Source organism: Erythrolamprus reginae, chromosome 3 (assembly GCF_031021105.1).
Source record: "Erythrolamprus reginae isolate rEryReg1 chromosome 3, rEryReg1.hap1, whole genome shotgun sequence".
Classification (NCBI taxonomy): Eukaryota; Metazoa; Chordata; class Lepidosauria; order Squamata; family Dipsadidae; genus Erythrolamprus; species Erythrolamprus reginae.
Window position 1 is genome coordinate 40,380,942 of NC_091952.1, and position 16,040 is coordinate 40,396,981.

At 40.2% G+C, this 16,040-nt stretch overlaps 1 protein-coding gene across 1 annotated transcript in view; it reads left to right on the plus strand.

The window, feature by feature from the left end:
* The window catches only part of SNTA1 (syntrophin alpha 1), a 78,781-nt gene extending 63,593 nt beyond the window's left edge, over positions 1 to 15,188 (plus strand). The window contains exons 3-8 of the mRNA XM_070744876.1: positions 1,983 to 2,178; positions 4,850 to 5,057; positions 6,645 to 6,775; positions 9,000 to 9,196; positions 9,760 to 9,947; positions 14,025 to 15,188. Of these exons, the coding sequence (XP_070600977.1) occupies positions 1,983 to 2,178; positions 4,850 to 5,057; positions 6,645 to 6,775; positions 9,000 to 9,196; positions 9,760 to 9,947; positions 14,025 to 14,117 (1,013 nt within the window). The 3' untranslated portion in view covers positions 14,118 to 15,188. The remainder of the gene's footprint in view (positions 1 to 1,982; positions 2,179 to 4,849; positions 5,058 to 6,644; positions 6,776 to 8,999; positions 9,197 to 9,759; positions 9,948 to 14,024) is intronic.
* Positions 15,189 to 16,040: the final 852 nt, after the last annotated feature.

Genomic DNA, 16,040 nt, shown 5'->3' on the forward strand with positions numbered 1-16,040 from the left:
GGTCATAACCAACACTTTGAATTTTGACCGGAAACAGATCGGCAACCAGTGCAGACTGCGGAGTGTTGGTGTAACATGCGTGTATCTAGGGAAGCCCATGAATGCTTTCGCAGCTGCATTCTGCACGATCTTTGCTTCTTTGTGCATTATAGTTGGATCTATCTTCAGAAAGAATTCAAAAACTTCAATTAGTCCAGTATGTAAATACCAAGAACTGTGTCACAACAGGAGAAGCAAGACTGAATTTCTTAAAGCTGTCCATTGATTGCCGGCTTGTTATTTGGATGATCTAATAATATCCTTGAAAGCTTAGTCTTTCAATGTCCCAGAATCACTGGGAGTCAGATGGCCAGTAGTGGGGTCTAAAGCCCTTTACTACTAATTCGTGCACACGTGCGACGCTTCTGAGAATGCACAGAAGCGCCCTGGGTAAGTGGGCGGAGCCTCCCATTTCTGCTAATGGTTCTAAGAAACCGTCTGAAGCCATTGCCTTCTTCCTAGGGTTGAAAAAACTGACTGGCTCAAAACCACCCAGCTTCTTCGCACCTAAAGCAAGATAAAATTCATATAGTTTCCTGCTTTCTAACCTGATGTCTTTACCATTACATCAACATTGTTTTCTATATACTCGGGTGAGCTGCTAGCCAGAGTGGCCTAATTAAGCTTGCCTCATCTGCTCTGGAGGTACCAGGAGTTCGAGCGGAATTCCGCTTCTGCGCCTGTTCAGGTAGCAAAATCGCGCACAGAGGTGCATTATTATTATTATTATTATTATTATTATTATTATTATTATTATTATTATTATTATTTATTAGATTTGTATGCCGCCCCTCTCCGTAGATTTGGGCCGGCTTACAACAATGATAAAAACAATATATAATGACAAATCTAATAGTTAGAATCTAAAATAACAATAATACATTTAAAAAGTCTAAAAAACAAGAAACCCCAATATATGTTGCCCATGTTCCGTATGCACGGAAGCAAAAAACCTCACTGGAATATGGGTGCACCAGCATCTTCATGCACGATTTTGCTACCTGCACTGGCGCAGAAGCATAATTCCACTCGAACTCATGTACCTCCCGAGCCGTGGAGGTTGAGCCCAATTAGACGTTCTGGATAGCAGCCCACTCCTGTATATACTGTATATATGACTAGAATGGACTACATGCAGTTTCAAATGTATTATCTAACTGTGGCCATTGGTGTTTATCACAGAGATACAAGTAACTATAGTTTAATAGTTGGTTAGGTAGGATAGAAATGTTGATTATTTAAAGGCTCATGCTTTCTAGGAATTGAATAAAAGAAAAGTTTGCGATGAATCTTGCCTTGACTATTGTGATCACATTATTTGGTTTTTTTTCCAATACCTGTGAACTCAATTTTTGTTAATGACTGTTTTAATTTATGTATAGAGCATCAAATGGGGTAATCACTAATGTGTCATGAAAAATTAAAGAAATAATCTTGCAAATTTATTTATTTATTGGATTTATATTCCGCCTCTCTCCGAAGACTCAGGGTGGCTTACAACATATAAAGGAACAATATAGCATCCTAAATCTAATTAGTTTAAATTAATTAATCAATCTAAAACCATTAAAAAACTCTCATTCCCATTCAATCAACTAACTTACACTACATTCGACCAGGGGGCTAGAGTCTAGTGGCTCGAATCCTGGCGGCATACATGAGTCTTCGGACTCATGCGAGGAGGGTGGGAGCAAATAGAGGTTCTTTGCATCATTTTATACTGATTTATAACAAAGCATATAAATAATATATAAAACACAAACTTCTCATTTAAAGAAGGGAGGATTGTGATCAGAAACGTTTCCTGTGTTTCTGCTTTGTCTGCTACCTCGGTATTAAATGTTATAGATCAGTTATCTGTTTATGGCTCACCGATCTTCATGTAGAACTTAGACTTAATGAATTGCATATTGAAAGTTCTATGTTGTTTCCCTCTATTCCAGTCAAATACATGAAGGAAATCTCTCCTTATTTTAAGAATTCCTCAACTGGTGCATCTGTAAGTTGGGATTCTTCACCAGGCTTTCAGAAGCAAGCTTCTCCAACTCTTTCCCTGCAAGACCTCAAAGAAGGGAAGAATATACCCTTAAAAATGTGCTACATATCAAGGAGGTGTCTTCCAAATGATCCAGAAAACAGGTAACTTCAGATTACTCATGGCATTATGCTTGAAAAATCCATTTGTTGGGAAAGATATGTGAATATATTACAAGGATAATGGTGGACTCAAACTCTCATGAATTCTAAGTTGCATTATCAATGATCAGAAAGGATAGGGTCTGAGTATGACATTATATATAGTATCAATTCCATCAGAAGTCAAAACAAGACAAAGAAGGATTTGAAATGAGCATTAGAGTTACACTATTGTAAGCAGCTAATATTAGGATACTCATATGGAGCAAATCTCACAACTAGCCTTCTGAAAGCTTAGGTGTCTCTTTGCATATTGAATCTGATATAGCACACTGTCTTGATTACAACTGACGTTTCTCACTACCCTATAAATTAGTGATAAAGCATACATAAATAATTGAATGCATGCATAAAAGGATATGTGGATTTACATATTCATACAACTCCGAATACACTAGGTGGATTATATAGTTAGAAAAAGATGTCCTTGGGAGTAAACTACAGTCACTGTTTTATCCTAATACTAAGACATCAGGCAACCACCACTAAAATCTCTGATAAAAGGGTAAACAATGCAATTTTTCAAAATCATAATTCAAAAGTCAGTGCCATCCTTCTTTAATCTCCAGCAATATGGGGATATTAGAGAACCATCTTTCAGCTGTGGCGAGGGGGACGTTTGCCCAGGTTCACCTGGTGCACCAGTTGCGGCCCTATCTGGACCGGGACTCACTGCTCACAGTCACTCATGCCCTCATCACCTTGAGATTCGACTACTATAATGCTCTCTACATGGGGCTACCTTTGAAAAGTGTTCGGAAACTCCAGATCGTGCAGAATGCAGCTGCGAGAGCAATCATGGGCATCCCCAAGTATGCCCATGTTACAGCAAAACTCCGCAGTCTGCATTGGTTGCCGATCAGTTTCCGGTCACAATTCAAAGTGTTGGTTATGACCTATAAAGCCCTTCATGGCATCGGACCAGAATATCTCCAGGACCGCCTTCTGCCGCACAAATCCCAGCGACCAGTTAGGTCCCACAGAGTTGGCCTTCTCCGGGTCCCATCGACTAAACAATGTCGTCTGGCAGGACTCAGGGGAATAGCCTTCTCTGTGGTGGCCCCGCCCCTCTGGAACCAGCTCCTCCCAGAGATTAGGATTTCCCCCACCCTCCTTGCGTTTCGTAAACTCCTTAAAACCCACCTCTGCCGTCAGGCATGGGGGAACTGAGACATCTTCCCCAGGCCTATATAGTTTATGTATGGTATATTGTTTGCATGTTTTTTAAATCATGGGTTTTTAACTTTGTAATATTAGATTTGTATTGTATATTGTTTTCTATTGCTGCTGTGAGCCGCCCTGAGTCTGTGGAGAGGGGCGGCATACAAATTTAATAAATATATATAAATATATATATATATATGATAATAATGACATAATTTAAAGAATTTAAAAGGCTAATATTAAAGTGCTTTGCGCAGTCAACATGGGGTGTCATTACTTTTCATTTGGATAGGAAAATGAAATGTATATTCACTACAGTGCAAACACAACTGGGTTAAATATGGCTAAAATAATAGTGGAATTGTCAGAGGGATTATAGATAAATTGTCAGCCCTGCTACGTAGACCAGACCAGGAAATTGTCTCCACAGGAAAACTAGAACTAATTTTATTAAATTGACTATAAGAGCAGAATCTTGCATGTTTGAATGTGTTGTACTTCCCACTTTTCTTGTATCCCAATGATTCGAGGAGTATTTGCCATTATCACTTCTTAATATTATTTTGTTTTGGCTTTTTTTGCCAAGTTCTTGCGTATTCTCAACAAGGTCATTTACCGTACTCTCTACAGAGATCTATTTTATTTACTTATTTAGCTGTGCCTTTAGGTCACTGGTCACAAAAAATTCTGAACACCGTACATCCAGACATTTGCCGATATACAATAAAACAAAAATGCAGTAGGAATATGAATGTCTTAAATTAAGAAATTCCATTGCTAGAGAGAATGATAACACAGCCAAGATCTGCTCGAATAACCACATTTAATCACCTTTCTGAGGTGGGTCACCTAGCTATCTGAAGAATACTGTGCCCCCAAAAAGTGAGGTAATAGCAGATGTGGTATAATAAAATAACTATGATTGGTGAGAATGCATAAGAGCCGTGGTGAAGCAGTGGTTTGAGCATTCAAATGCAGTACTCCATTCTAACTTAGTGGTTAGAATGCAATACTGCAGGCTAATTCTGCTGACTTCTAGTTGACTGCAGTTTGGCAGTTCAAATCTCACCAGGCTCAAGGTTGACTCAGCCTTCCATCTTTTCGGAATTGGTAAAATGAGGATCCACATGGTTACGGACAATATGCTGACTCTGTAAAATCGCTTAGAGAGGGCTGTACAGCATTATGGAGCGGTATATAAATCTAAATGCAATTGGTAAGTGCTATTGCTATTCCCAAAACAGAAGAATATGAAGAGAATCTACTGGGAGGGGGCAGTCCTAGATTCTAAACCAAGAGACAAAAGTGACAGTACCTTGACTTAAAGCCAGAAGCCAATGAGCTCACAAAATAATGATGTGGAAATTCAGAAAAAGTGCTGGGCATTTTATGACAACAGCTTGCATTTGGGCTGCCCACGTTTCAGTCTGAAGGAAAATTCATCTTGCAGGTACCTAGAAGTGTGCTCAGCAGATGGACGGGTCTCCTTGTTCCTTCGAGCAAAAGAGGAAGCATCTGCCCAGTCTTGGTTCAATGCTATTCATAGCAATGTTAGCACTCTGTTGCCAAGAGTCAAAGAGGAGCTGAAGGCTTTACAATCAGGACTTGGCATTGTAGGAAATAGAGACATGAAGCACATTGGCTGGCTCACAGAACAGGTAAGATTGGAGTTCCTGGTTTGATTTGCATTTATCCGAGTGAGAAAAAATTGTAAAGATTAGAACAGCCCCCACCCTCCTAATTACTTAAGACCCACCTATATCGCCAGGCATGGGGAAATGAGACCTCCCCCAGGCTTTTATATTTTATGTTTGGTATGTATGTGTTGTATGGTTTTAATTGTTGGGGTTTTATATATTTTTCTTATATATCTAATATTAGATTTGTTTACTGTTATATTGTTTTTATTATTGTTGTGAGCCGCCCCGAGTCTTTGGAGAGGGGCAGCCTACAACTCTAATAAATTGAATTGAATTGAATATCCATTGATCCGGGAAGACAAAATCACGTTAAAGTCAGAGTCGAGCAACATAGAATTTGCATGCAAACCCCCTTTTTGTAACTCCTAGATCTTCAGTTTTTAATAGCATAGTTTCTGCTCACTTGAAGATTGGAAACATTTAGATATTTTTAAGGTTGTTCTTGCTGGAGTGTGTCTCATTATCACAGAACAGATTTTGCATGCCTCTGAGTCTCACGTTCAGTTCATAGCATTTTACGGTACAGCTGAGAAAGGCCTTTGAATGAAACTCAAGAAAGCATTTGTCATTTTGTACACATGTTTCTTAACCCATCTGGACTGACTCAGCTTTCTGTGAATCTAGAACAGGGGGATCAAACTAGCAGTCTGGAGGCGTCACGCACAGGCCACGCCCAACTCAGTTGCGCAAAAGTGGAAAAGTCATGAAACATCATGTAACGGCAATGTGATACAGAGAGTTTGACACCTATGATCTGGTTCCCTATTAGTCTCCGGTCACAATTCAAGGTGTTCGTTATTACCTATAAAGCCCTACATGGCTTAGGGCCAGACTATCTACGGGACTGTCTCCTGCCACATACCTCCCAGAGACCAATAAGAGGTTGGCCTCCTCCAGGTCCCGTCGACTAAGTTGGCGGGCTGTGGGGGAGGGCCTTCTCTGTGGCTGCCCCAGCTCTATGGAACCAACTCCCCCTTAATGTCTGTACTGCTCCAACCCTACTGCCCTTCCAAAAGGTTCCAGAGATCTGGCTTTGCTGGCAGGCCTGGGGGCCAAGAATTGGACATCTGTCATGGCCGTATTGTACTGAATAGTATGCACGCGTATTGATTGGATTGTTTGAATTGTGGGTTTTTAACTGGGGTTTATAGCTTCAGATACTTATATTTGACTTCTTTTTATTGTATTTGTATCTTTGTTATAATGTAGTAAGCCATCCTAAGTCCTTCGGGATTGGGCGGCATAGAAGTCAGATAAAATAAAATAAATAAAATAATAAATAATAGAAAGATGTCATAACCAAAAATTAATCATAATGACAGAAGAATAATAGAAAGAGGATAATCATAGACAAACTCCATGAATTCCTTTGATTCTGTTGCTCTGGTACTTGTCGCTCCAATACACCTTCATTGTTATTCAAATATACTTTTTACAAGATGCCAGCAAGAACTTCGTTTCCATTCTGAGGGGGCATTTTCAAGTGGCATAAATGAACTTGGCTGCCATTCTGACAGCTTCACTTTTTTACGTTCTTATTTGCAGCTCCCGGGCGATGTGACCAAAAATATCCTTGCCATTCTCACAGAGAAAGAGCTTCTTTTCTATGGCAGTCTTCCCCAAAACAGAGATGCTCTGAACAAGCCAACTCACAGATTCCCTCTTATAGCCACCAGGTAACTACAAATGACAGCAGTTTGGCTTAGGGATGTTGTTCTCTTTCCTTCCAGGAAAGGCATTTTGGAAAAGGTAGATTTTTGGATAATGGGTTACAGCAGGATTGTCAAACTCACGGCCCCTGGGACGGATGCATCACGCACTGACCACCCCCACGCCCAGTTTAGCAAAGGGGGTGGGGGGTAAGTCCCAATGCTTCACGTGAAGCCACCATGACTGCACAGGTTTGACACTCCTGGGTTACATCATCTTAGATCCATGGAATGTTTCCTCTTTAATGAAGTACTGTCTTCTGTCCAGCCTGAATGATCCTTATATTGCAGCTGTGTAACAAATTGAAAGAGGGAGCTTGTGTAGCAAAATGTGTTTTGGTTGAAGTCTGACTCACTTGGAGTCAAAAAATCATAAAAGTTTCGTCTATTGCAACTTACTGTACATGCATTCTGTCCACAGTCTCCCTCCCTCTCCCTTAAGCCCACCCTCTTTATCTGTCTGTCTGTCTGTCTGTCTATCTATTCAACTATCCATCCATCCATCCATCTATCTATCTATCCAACTATCCATCCATCCCATTATCATTATCTATCTATTCATCCATGTCTGTCTGTCTATCTATCCAACTATCCATCCATCCATCCATCTATCTATCTATCTATCTATCTATCTATCTATCTATCTATCTTTCTCTCACTCCCTCTCTCTGTCTATCTATCCAACTATCCATCCATCCATCTATCGAGTCTGTCTGTCTGTCTGTCTGTCTGTCTGTCTATCATCTATCATCTACCGTAGCTTGAAGCTTTTGGAGATAGCTCCATATGAATGCAATCCTGAGTTTCTGCACTGGCAATCATTGCAAAAGTTACTTCCACCCTATGCTTGCAAGCCATTCATTCTGGGATATTTCAATAAAGGGAAAACATACCCAGTGAAAAACATACCAGGATGAGCAATATGGCAAAAAACGCTTTCCCAAATGCATCCTTTGGCACTTACCAGCTTCACTGCTACAGGTGACTTTGTTTGTTTGAGGTTATTTTGATTGGGGGGGGGGGGAGGAAGCTAAAATTCTTCCAAAAATGCATTTTTGATCATACAAGCATTTTTAGATCTCTTAAATAGCCTTAGGGAATTTTAGAGGGAAAAGGTTAGATAGGGAAAGCAGATTTCTCAAGTGATTGTATCAGAAACAGTGCAAAGAGCTCCATCGGAGGAATGTTTGTCCTGCTGCTCTGAGGGTTTTCTAAGGTTTTACTGCCACCTTGCGCTGAGAGACTGACTGAAATAGAAGAGGAACATAACTGGCCATCCTAAATAGGAAGCCAAATAAATGACCCATCTCCCAAGCTCCAATGTGTCAGAAAAGCCACTTATTTAAATCACCCTGTAGATATGTAAAATTTCATTATCTTGAAATTTTGGTAAACTATTTATTTGAAGAGAGCTGAGTTCTTCTCACTTCCCTTAATTCTTAATTGGCACTTGGAAATGTTTGTGTTGCCCTTGGTGGTGAGAAAGAATATTTTTTATTGTTGCGATTAGTCCTTTGCTCCTTGGATTTGCATCCTATCCATTTCTTTTGTCTTGAATACAGAGGCCCTGGTCTTTCATTCACACCTGCTTTTTCTCTTGCTGGAAACAATTACACCAGGCACTTAAGGGCCTAGTTCGTATGCATGGCCCTTCCTGGGATGTTAATTTGATTTCTAAATGTAATCAAGTCTCTTCCTTTGTTGATTTCTTTTTTAAAGAAGGAATTGCCTAGAGTCATTTTAATAACTTCCAAGAGTCAGCCTTCTATTGCTAGAGTATGATTGGATCTGTAACTTCAAAGGACTTCCTATCGAAGTCCAGTTATTAATTAACTCCATGTTTCTGCATGAATGAAAAAGAGAGCCAGAAAGGGAAAAAGAACTCTAATTAATACTATTATTATTATTATTATTATTATTATTATTATTATTATTATTATTATTATTATTTCTCTTGTACAGAACTCTAGTGCATGATAGGGACCTAATGGTGCTACAGTACATCAACGGTACAACAGTGGCCTCTAGTGGCTGTTATCACACATGATTAGTCAATAACAGAAAACTCAAACAAAAATGGTTAATTTTTTCTGGTGACTGCAACACACGCCTGTCTTTGTATTTGATAAAGAGCCATATTCAGTTGCAATTATATCTAAACCTTTATTTTTTTCACCCCTGATCCATCCAGGCTTGTGCACTCTGGCCCATCAAAAGGTTCTTTATTGTATGACTCAGAACTCTCATTTGCTTTGCGGACTGGAACGAAGAAAGGTGTGGAAACGCATTTGTTTAGTGTGGAGACCCACCGGGACTTAGCCACATGGACAAGAATGCTGGTGGACGGTTGCCATAACGCAGCTGAGTGTGTCCAGGAAGTGTCAACTGGTGAGCAAGCAGATGGACTTCATGCTTGGAGTTTGCCGTAGAAACTTTAATGAACAGGGATGCCAGAGTGGTATCTGCCTGCTTGGAAAACTTTTCTGCTTGTCAATTCTGCACTGTAATACCAATATAGAATTAGGCATTATTTGGCAAGAATCTTATTGTGCTTCTTAATTCAGTAATTTCAAGCATGGCAGGGCAACCTATTACAAGAGAGGCCACTATTGGCAATAAAGTTAGCAAACTCAGTCCATCATGAAAGATGTAGATTGGTTGCTGCCAATACTTTTTGTAACAGCTATGATGCCCAAGAAATGAGTAATGGTACTTTTGATTGAATTCCTTTCTTTTTTTCCTTTTTGTCCCCTTCAACCCTTGTATTATTGAAGTAGAAAACAATTTGGTACATAGTGAAGTAATCATGCTCATGGTAATTTGATTTAGAATTTGAATTACATTTGAATTCAGTTAACATTTAGTTTTTATCCTCTCCGCTGTAATTGTTGCCTCCTGTCCTAACAAGTAGATTTATATATTTTTTTTCTGCTTCCCCCCCCCCCCAACAGCCTGTACATGGAATGGGAGGGATTGCACCTTGTCCATCCATATTGACAAGGGTTTCACCATTTCCACCCTGGAGCCAGGCCCCACCAATATTGTTCTTCTCCAGCAACCCTTTGAGAAGCTACAGATGTCTTCAGACGATGGAGCCAAGATGCTTCACCTGGATTTTGGCAGTTCAGAAGGAGAGATTGTGGGTTTCCTTTTTTTTTTAGTGTGTGTTTGTGTCTGTGTCTCTGTGTAGGCTTTACTTTGATAACTGAAAATAGCTTAAGTGGAAGTTGTCTGTAATTATATCTTCACTATAGGCCCTCTTAGAGGAAGATTGAATTGAGACAATGACTCACCTAAAACCATTCTATATGTCAGTGTTTCCCAACCGGTGTGCCGCGGCACACTGGTGTGCCGCGAGACATGGTCAGGTGTGCCGCGAAGAAAGAAGCTCAGCTTCTGGTCTTGCAACATTTTGTGAAGAGCAAAAAGTTGTTAAACCGGAAGTTGAGCTTCCTTCTTTGCGCCTTCCAAGTTTTCCGGCAGCTGCAGCGCCCCGCCTGGCTGGAGCTTCCCTGGCGGTGGCGGCAGCAGGTGAGCTTTGGGGCCTGGTGGGAGGGCGGTCAGCTGTCAGGCGGAGCTCCGAAACAGAGGCACCGACGGCGGTGGCTGGACATGATGGAATTGCATGGCTGGCACTTGCCTGCTGTCTGGGCCAGGACATAGGCTCCAGCCCCACGTCCATGCCCAGTGCAACGCCAGCATGTACGGCGTCTAGCAACACGTCTAGCCACCGCCGTCGGTGCCTCCGTTCCGGAGCTCCGCCTCACAGCTGACCACCCTGCCGCCGCCCCATGCCTACTGCCAGCAGCCGCTGCCGCCACCCTCCCACCATGCCCCGAAGCTGACCTGCTGCCGCCGCCAGGGAAACTCCAGCCGGGTGGGGCGCTGCAGCTGCTGGAGCCCACTGTCCTGAGAACCTACTCCCTTCAAGCCCTGTTCGCAGGGTGGTTGGTTATACTTTGAAATGGGTGAGATGAGTGAAGTGCCGAAGCGCTCGAGTGCGCGGGTGGCCGCCCCCTTTCCATCTCACCCAAGGAAAAGAGCGGGGGGGGGGGGGCAGGCAGGTCCCACTGCCTCCGAAAAGCAGCTCAGCGATGGGGTCGGGATGCGAGACCCCATTTCTCCCCACCCACAGCTTTAAATAGAGATGTGGAGGGGAAGCAAAACTCTGCGGCCCTTTTCGCAAGCTGGTATTTGGGCCCCTTTGGAGCGAGCACCTCCTTCCCACATTTGCCCTGGGTGCAAATAGTTCGGGAGTTAACACTTTTGGGTGTCTTCCCACCCCAATTTCTTCCACTTTAAGCCTCGGCGCGGGAAGAGCCTTTTGTTCTGCCGTGGTTCGACGGAGCCGTCCTTTGAGAAAGCTGCATCTTTTCGCCAACGCTTTAAAAAAAGACTGAACTCAGCTATTCGGAACCATTTTCGATAGCTTTTACGTTTTGTAGCTGCTGCCTGATCCTCAGTCTGCTCCCCATTTGCAGAAGAAAGACTCCCGGGTTTTGCAAAAAAAAAGGGGGGGGAAGGAGAGTGAGGGAAAGACATAGAGGGAGGGAAGGAGGGAGGGAAGGAGGGCAAAAAAGAGAGGAAGGAAGGGAGAAACAAAGAGAGATGGAGAGAAAGGGGGAAAGAAAGAGGAAGGAAGGGAGAGAGAGAAAGAGGAAGAGAGAGAAATAGAGCAAAAGGGAGGAAGAGAGATTTTTTTTGTCCAAACTTTTTTTTTAGCGCCCCCCCCTACTCAATGTTCCCCAGGATTTTGTAAATGTGAATAATGTGCCGCGGCTCAAAAAAGGTTGGGAAACACTGCTATATGTTATGTATTTAATAGGGGATGAACTTTAGTCTGTCTGTTCCAAATCCATGTCTTAACAACCAGAAACTAAGATTTGTTTTCTTGTTTTTCTTCTTTCAATAAGTTTGCAAGAAGTGATATGGAGTTCCTGTATTTATTTATTTGTTTGTTTGTTTGTTTGTTTATTTATTTATCAGATTTGTATGCCGCCCCTCTCCGCAGACTCGGGGCGGCTCACAGCAATAATAATACAATGTAAACAAATCTAATATTTAAGTTAATTTAAAACCCCAATTTAAAAACCAATCATAAATACTAACATACCATGCATAAATTTCATAGGCCTATGGGGAGGGAAAGTCTCAATTCCCGCATGCCTGACGACAGAGGTGGGTTTTAAGGAGCTTACGAAAGGCAAGGAGGGTGGAGGCAACTCTGATATCTGGGGGGAGTTGATTCCAAAGGGTCGGGGCCGCCACAGAGAAGGCTCTTCCCCTGGGTCCTGCCAAACGACATTGTTTAGTTGACGGGACCCGGAGAAGGCCAACTCTGTATCTTAATAACACCTGTGCGAGGGAATAAACATAAAGTATGATAGCAAAATGGGATTTTGCAGAGATGCAACTACCCTCACATTTATATAATATATGGTTCTCCTTGGCTATTTAGGTTGTGAAAAGCTCCTCAGTCCTTCGCCAGGCCTTGCCTAGAAATTTGAGAGACATTTTCCCCTTCCCTTGTTGTGCTCTCCTAACTATAACATTTGCAGTAACAAAAATAAACTGTTTTCTATAATTTCCTAAACTGTGCTCCAAAGGGAGAAAGCTTTTCTGAGGGAACTTGATATAGTCCCTTTTGCTCAGGACTTCAGATGTTTCACCAAAGCCCCTTGTGGTCTTGCTGCTTTGTGAGACCAAACATGGATGTGGTGAAAAGAAATATATAGGTCAACATTTTCCAACCTAGGAGGCTTTCAGATAAGAGGACTTCCTCTAATTCTTAAAGTTGTTGGCCAGTGTTGAGAATTTTGGGAGTTGAATTTCATATATCTAGAGGGGGCAAACATTAGAGAATGCCAGAAGGGCCGTGCCTGATTTTGAATTCCAAATCAGAATGTTACATTCAGATAAGTAAGGCAATAATTGATTTAGAAGCATGCTTTTAAAACAAAAACTGTCAAGGGAAAACCTTGGTCTGTGCATTGTGCCTATGCATAATATTTAGTTATTGTGCAATTAGAGATTTTATGTGGTGAATTAGAAAATGCCTTCCTCAGTTCCTATAACAAGGAGGAGAAACAGCAGCCAACAGGTTTCATATAATAATGTTCAGCATCTTGGATAGTTCCTCAAACATTTTTAGAAAAGGTCTCATCCCTTGCCCCGACTCACCCCAATATTAGGACTTCTCCTTTCTTTCTTTCTGACCCTTCATTATTTATTTATTTATTTACTTGTATGCGGAGAGGGGTGGCATACAAATCTAATTATTATTATTGTTGTTGTTGTTGTTGTTATTATTATTATTATTATTATTATTATTATTATTATTATTATTATGTCAATACAATACAGCAAACGAGATCACTATGCTGGGTTCCGTATTTCATCACCAGTCGGGCACTTCCCAAGCACCTAGGACTGCGTGATGTAGCAGCGAATTATGTTTGCCGATCCCAGTAAAGCGGCCTTTTGCAATTGACAGATGGAGATTTTGTCAATTCCGATGGTTTTCAAATGTCCACTGAGATCCTTTGGCACTGCGCCCAGTGTGCCAAGTACCACTGGGACCACTTTCACTGGCTTATGCCAAGAGTCGTTGCAGCTTGATATTTTTTATTATTATTATTATTATTATTATTATTATTATTATTATTATTATTATTATTATTACTATTACTATTATTATTATTGAATAAACATAAAGTATGGTAGCAAAATGGGATTATGCAGCGATGTTACTACCCTCGCAATTATATAATAGTTCATGTAGAGATTTAAAATGTAAATTATTATTATTATTATTATTATTATTATTATTATTATTATTATTATCAGCAGTAGTAGTAGTAGTAGCAGTATTATTTGCAATTCACCATAAACAATGACTGAAGTAAATTTAAATAGCCAAGGTTGTGATCTTACAGTTTTGGCCTACGATTTTTGTTACCTACAAGACATAATGAAAATTGGTCTGCAATATATTAATGCTGTAGGCTTCTTATTATACTAATGAATACATTAGAACGACTATCCCCTGCAAAATGAGTGCAGTTACTTCTTTACTGGAGATATTCAGGAAGCAATGAATTTGATAGACACTTTTGCTACTTGCTAGCTATTACCCAGCTAGGAATTTAGGAAATGTAGGGAAGTGAAATATGGTGTATAGCTTACTCATCAATATCTATATTTCCTTTCACTGCAGCAACTAGATCTTCATTCCTGTCCGAAAACAATTGTCTTCATCATCCACTCATTCCTCTCTGCCAAGGTGACCCGGCTTGGGTTATTGGCATAGGGACGTAGAGCAAACTCTGGAGAGAAGCAAGACTTTGTGCAATCTATGCAGAATAGTTCTACCTTCATGGTGAAAATAAAGGGTTGAAATAAAGACTGGGGCAAGAACAACATGGTGCAAGGCATCCACGGCTGGAAAAAAAAACCTGTTAAACTTCCAGGACAACTGAAGAAAGCAAATGGACAGCTGTCCAGAATTTTCATCTTAAGACTTGACGACTGATACCAAGATAGGATATGACAACTCCATCTCATCTCCTACATCAAAGATGATTCTGATGAAGGTGTCAAACCAACCCAATTTAGCCATCACATTAGTGCCTTGAAGATGATATTTTATATATACATAAATATATATATATCAAATCTGTTTGTATCAAGGTTTTATATTTATATATAGTTCATTTGCTGTCTTAGTGGCTTTTAGTCTAGAGTGTCAACATTATTTTAGACCCAAGCTACTACACTATACTGACCTATCTGGGATTAATCCACTCAACCCAGGAATATTTGCTTTTAAGTGAATATGCATTGGGTTGAACTGAAAATTCAATGAAAATACGTAGGATTTAGCATAAAGCCATTTTTTTTACATGCAGCAGATACAAATTAACTGTCTAAAACCAACCCTTTTTATTTATCTAAAATTTGGAGATAATTACAGAAGCCTTTTTTTAAAAGGATACAGCAGGAAATAACTTTAATTTTACTTAATTTTAGCCCCCATAGTTTTTATTTGTCAAATATAACTAGAGGTGCTTTTTTGACAGGGGAAGCAATTAATTTTATAAGCTAAAATTGTGCATGAAATTTGTTTTCATTTTTGTCAGAATGAATCTAGATTGCTGAAGATGACTAAAGCAAACCTTTTCCAATTTATCTTGAAAGTAATGTTTGGAATTACTCACTGAGCTTGAAATTTATCAATTTTTGACACAACAGTGGCTTTCTCATCTCAATTTAATTTTAATTGGAGTGGCTTTCTAGCTGCCAACTGCTGCCATGGTTATTATCAGTCTAATCAGGGTCCTGTTGTTTAATAATTTTAACTATATTAAAACTGCCTACACAACTTTTTATGTTTCGCTCTTCTAATAAGTTTTAATTTATATATTAGTCAAGTAAGATTAAGGGAACTGTAACACACACATTCCAAACACAGCATGACTGTTAACTAGATGAACACTGACAATGAGAATTTTTTTTTAAATGTCAAATGTACGTAGAAATGTTAAGTTGTCATTACAGTGGTTCTTAGCATCGCAGGATCCAGAAGGTTGGGCAAATTGTTCTCACGAAGATCAAACTGACCAGCCCAATCACCTTTTACCCAATGCTACTTTTTAAAAAATGGGTGGGAGGAGATATTATTACAGGTTGTGCCTCTTCAATCCCAGAAGAAGCCATGCTTGATTTATTCAGCTTTTCTGTTTTAGTTCCTGCCAACCGCATCTGCTTCTTCACTATTGTCAGTAAATGCAGAAGACAAAGGGGTAAATATTTCTCCTCCCTAAGATCATAGTGTTGCTGCAATGAACAAACAAATATAGCATGCCATTTCGTCTTGGGAGAGGTTTCTAAAGGGAGAGGCAGGAAGGGCGCCTGGGATTTTATGGGTACAAAATATGTGTTTTGGAATTTGGAGACTTTGTGTACACTGCTCAAAAAAATAAAGGGAACACTCAAATAACACATCCTAGATCTGAATGAACGAAATATTCTCATTGAATACTATATTCTGTACAAAGTTGGAATGTGCTGACAACAAAATGAAATTGATTGTCAATCAGTATTGCTTCCTAAGTGGACAGTTTGATTTCACAGAAGTTTGATTTACTTGGAGTTATATTCTGTTGTTTAAGTGTTCCCTTTATTTTTTTGAGCAGTATACATAACTCTCCAGCTATCAGTGTCTGTATGCTAT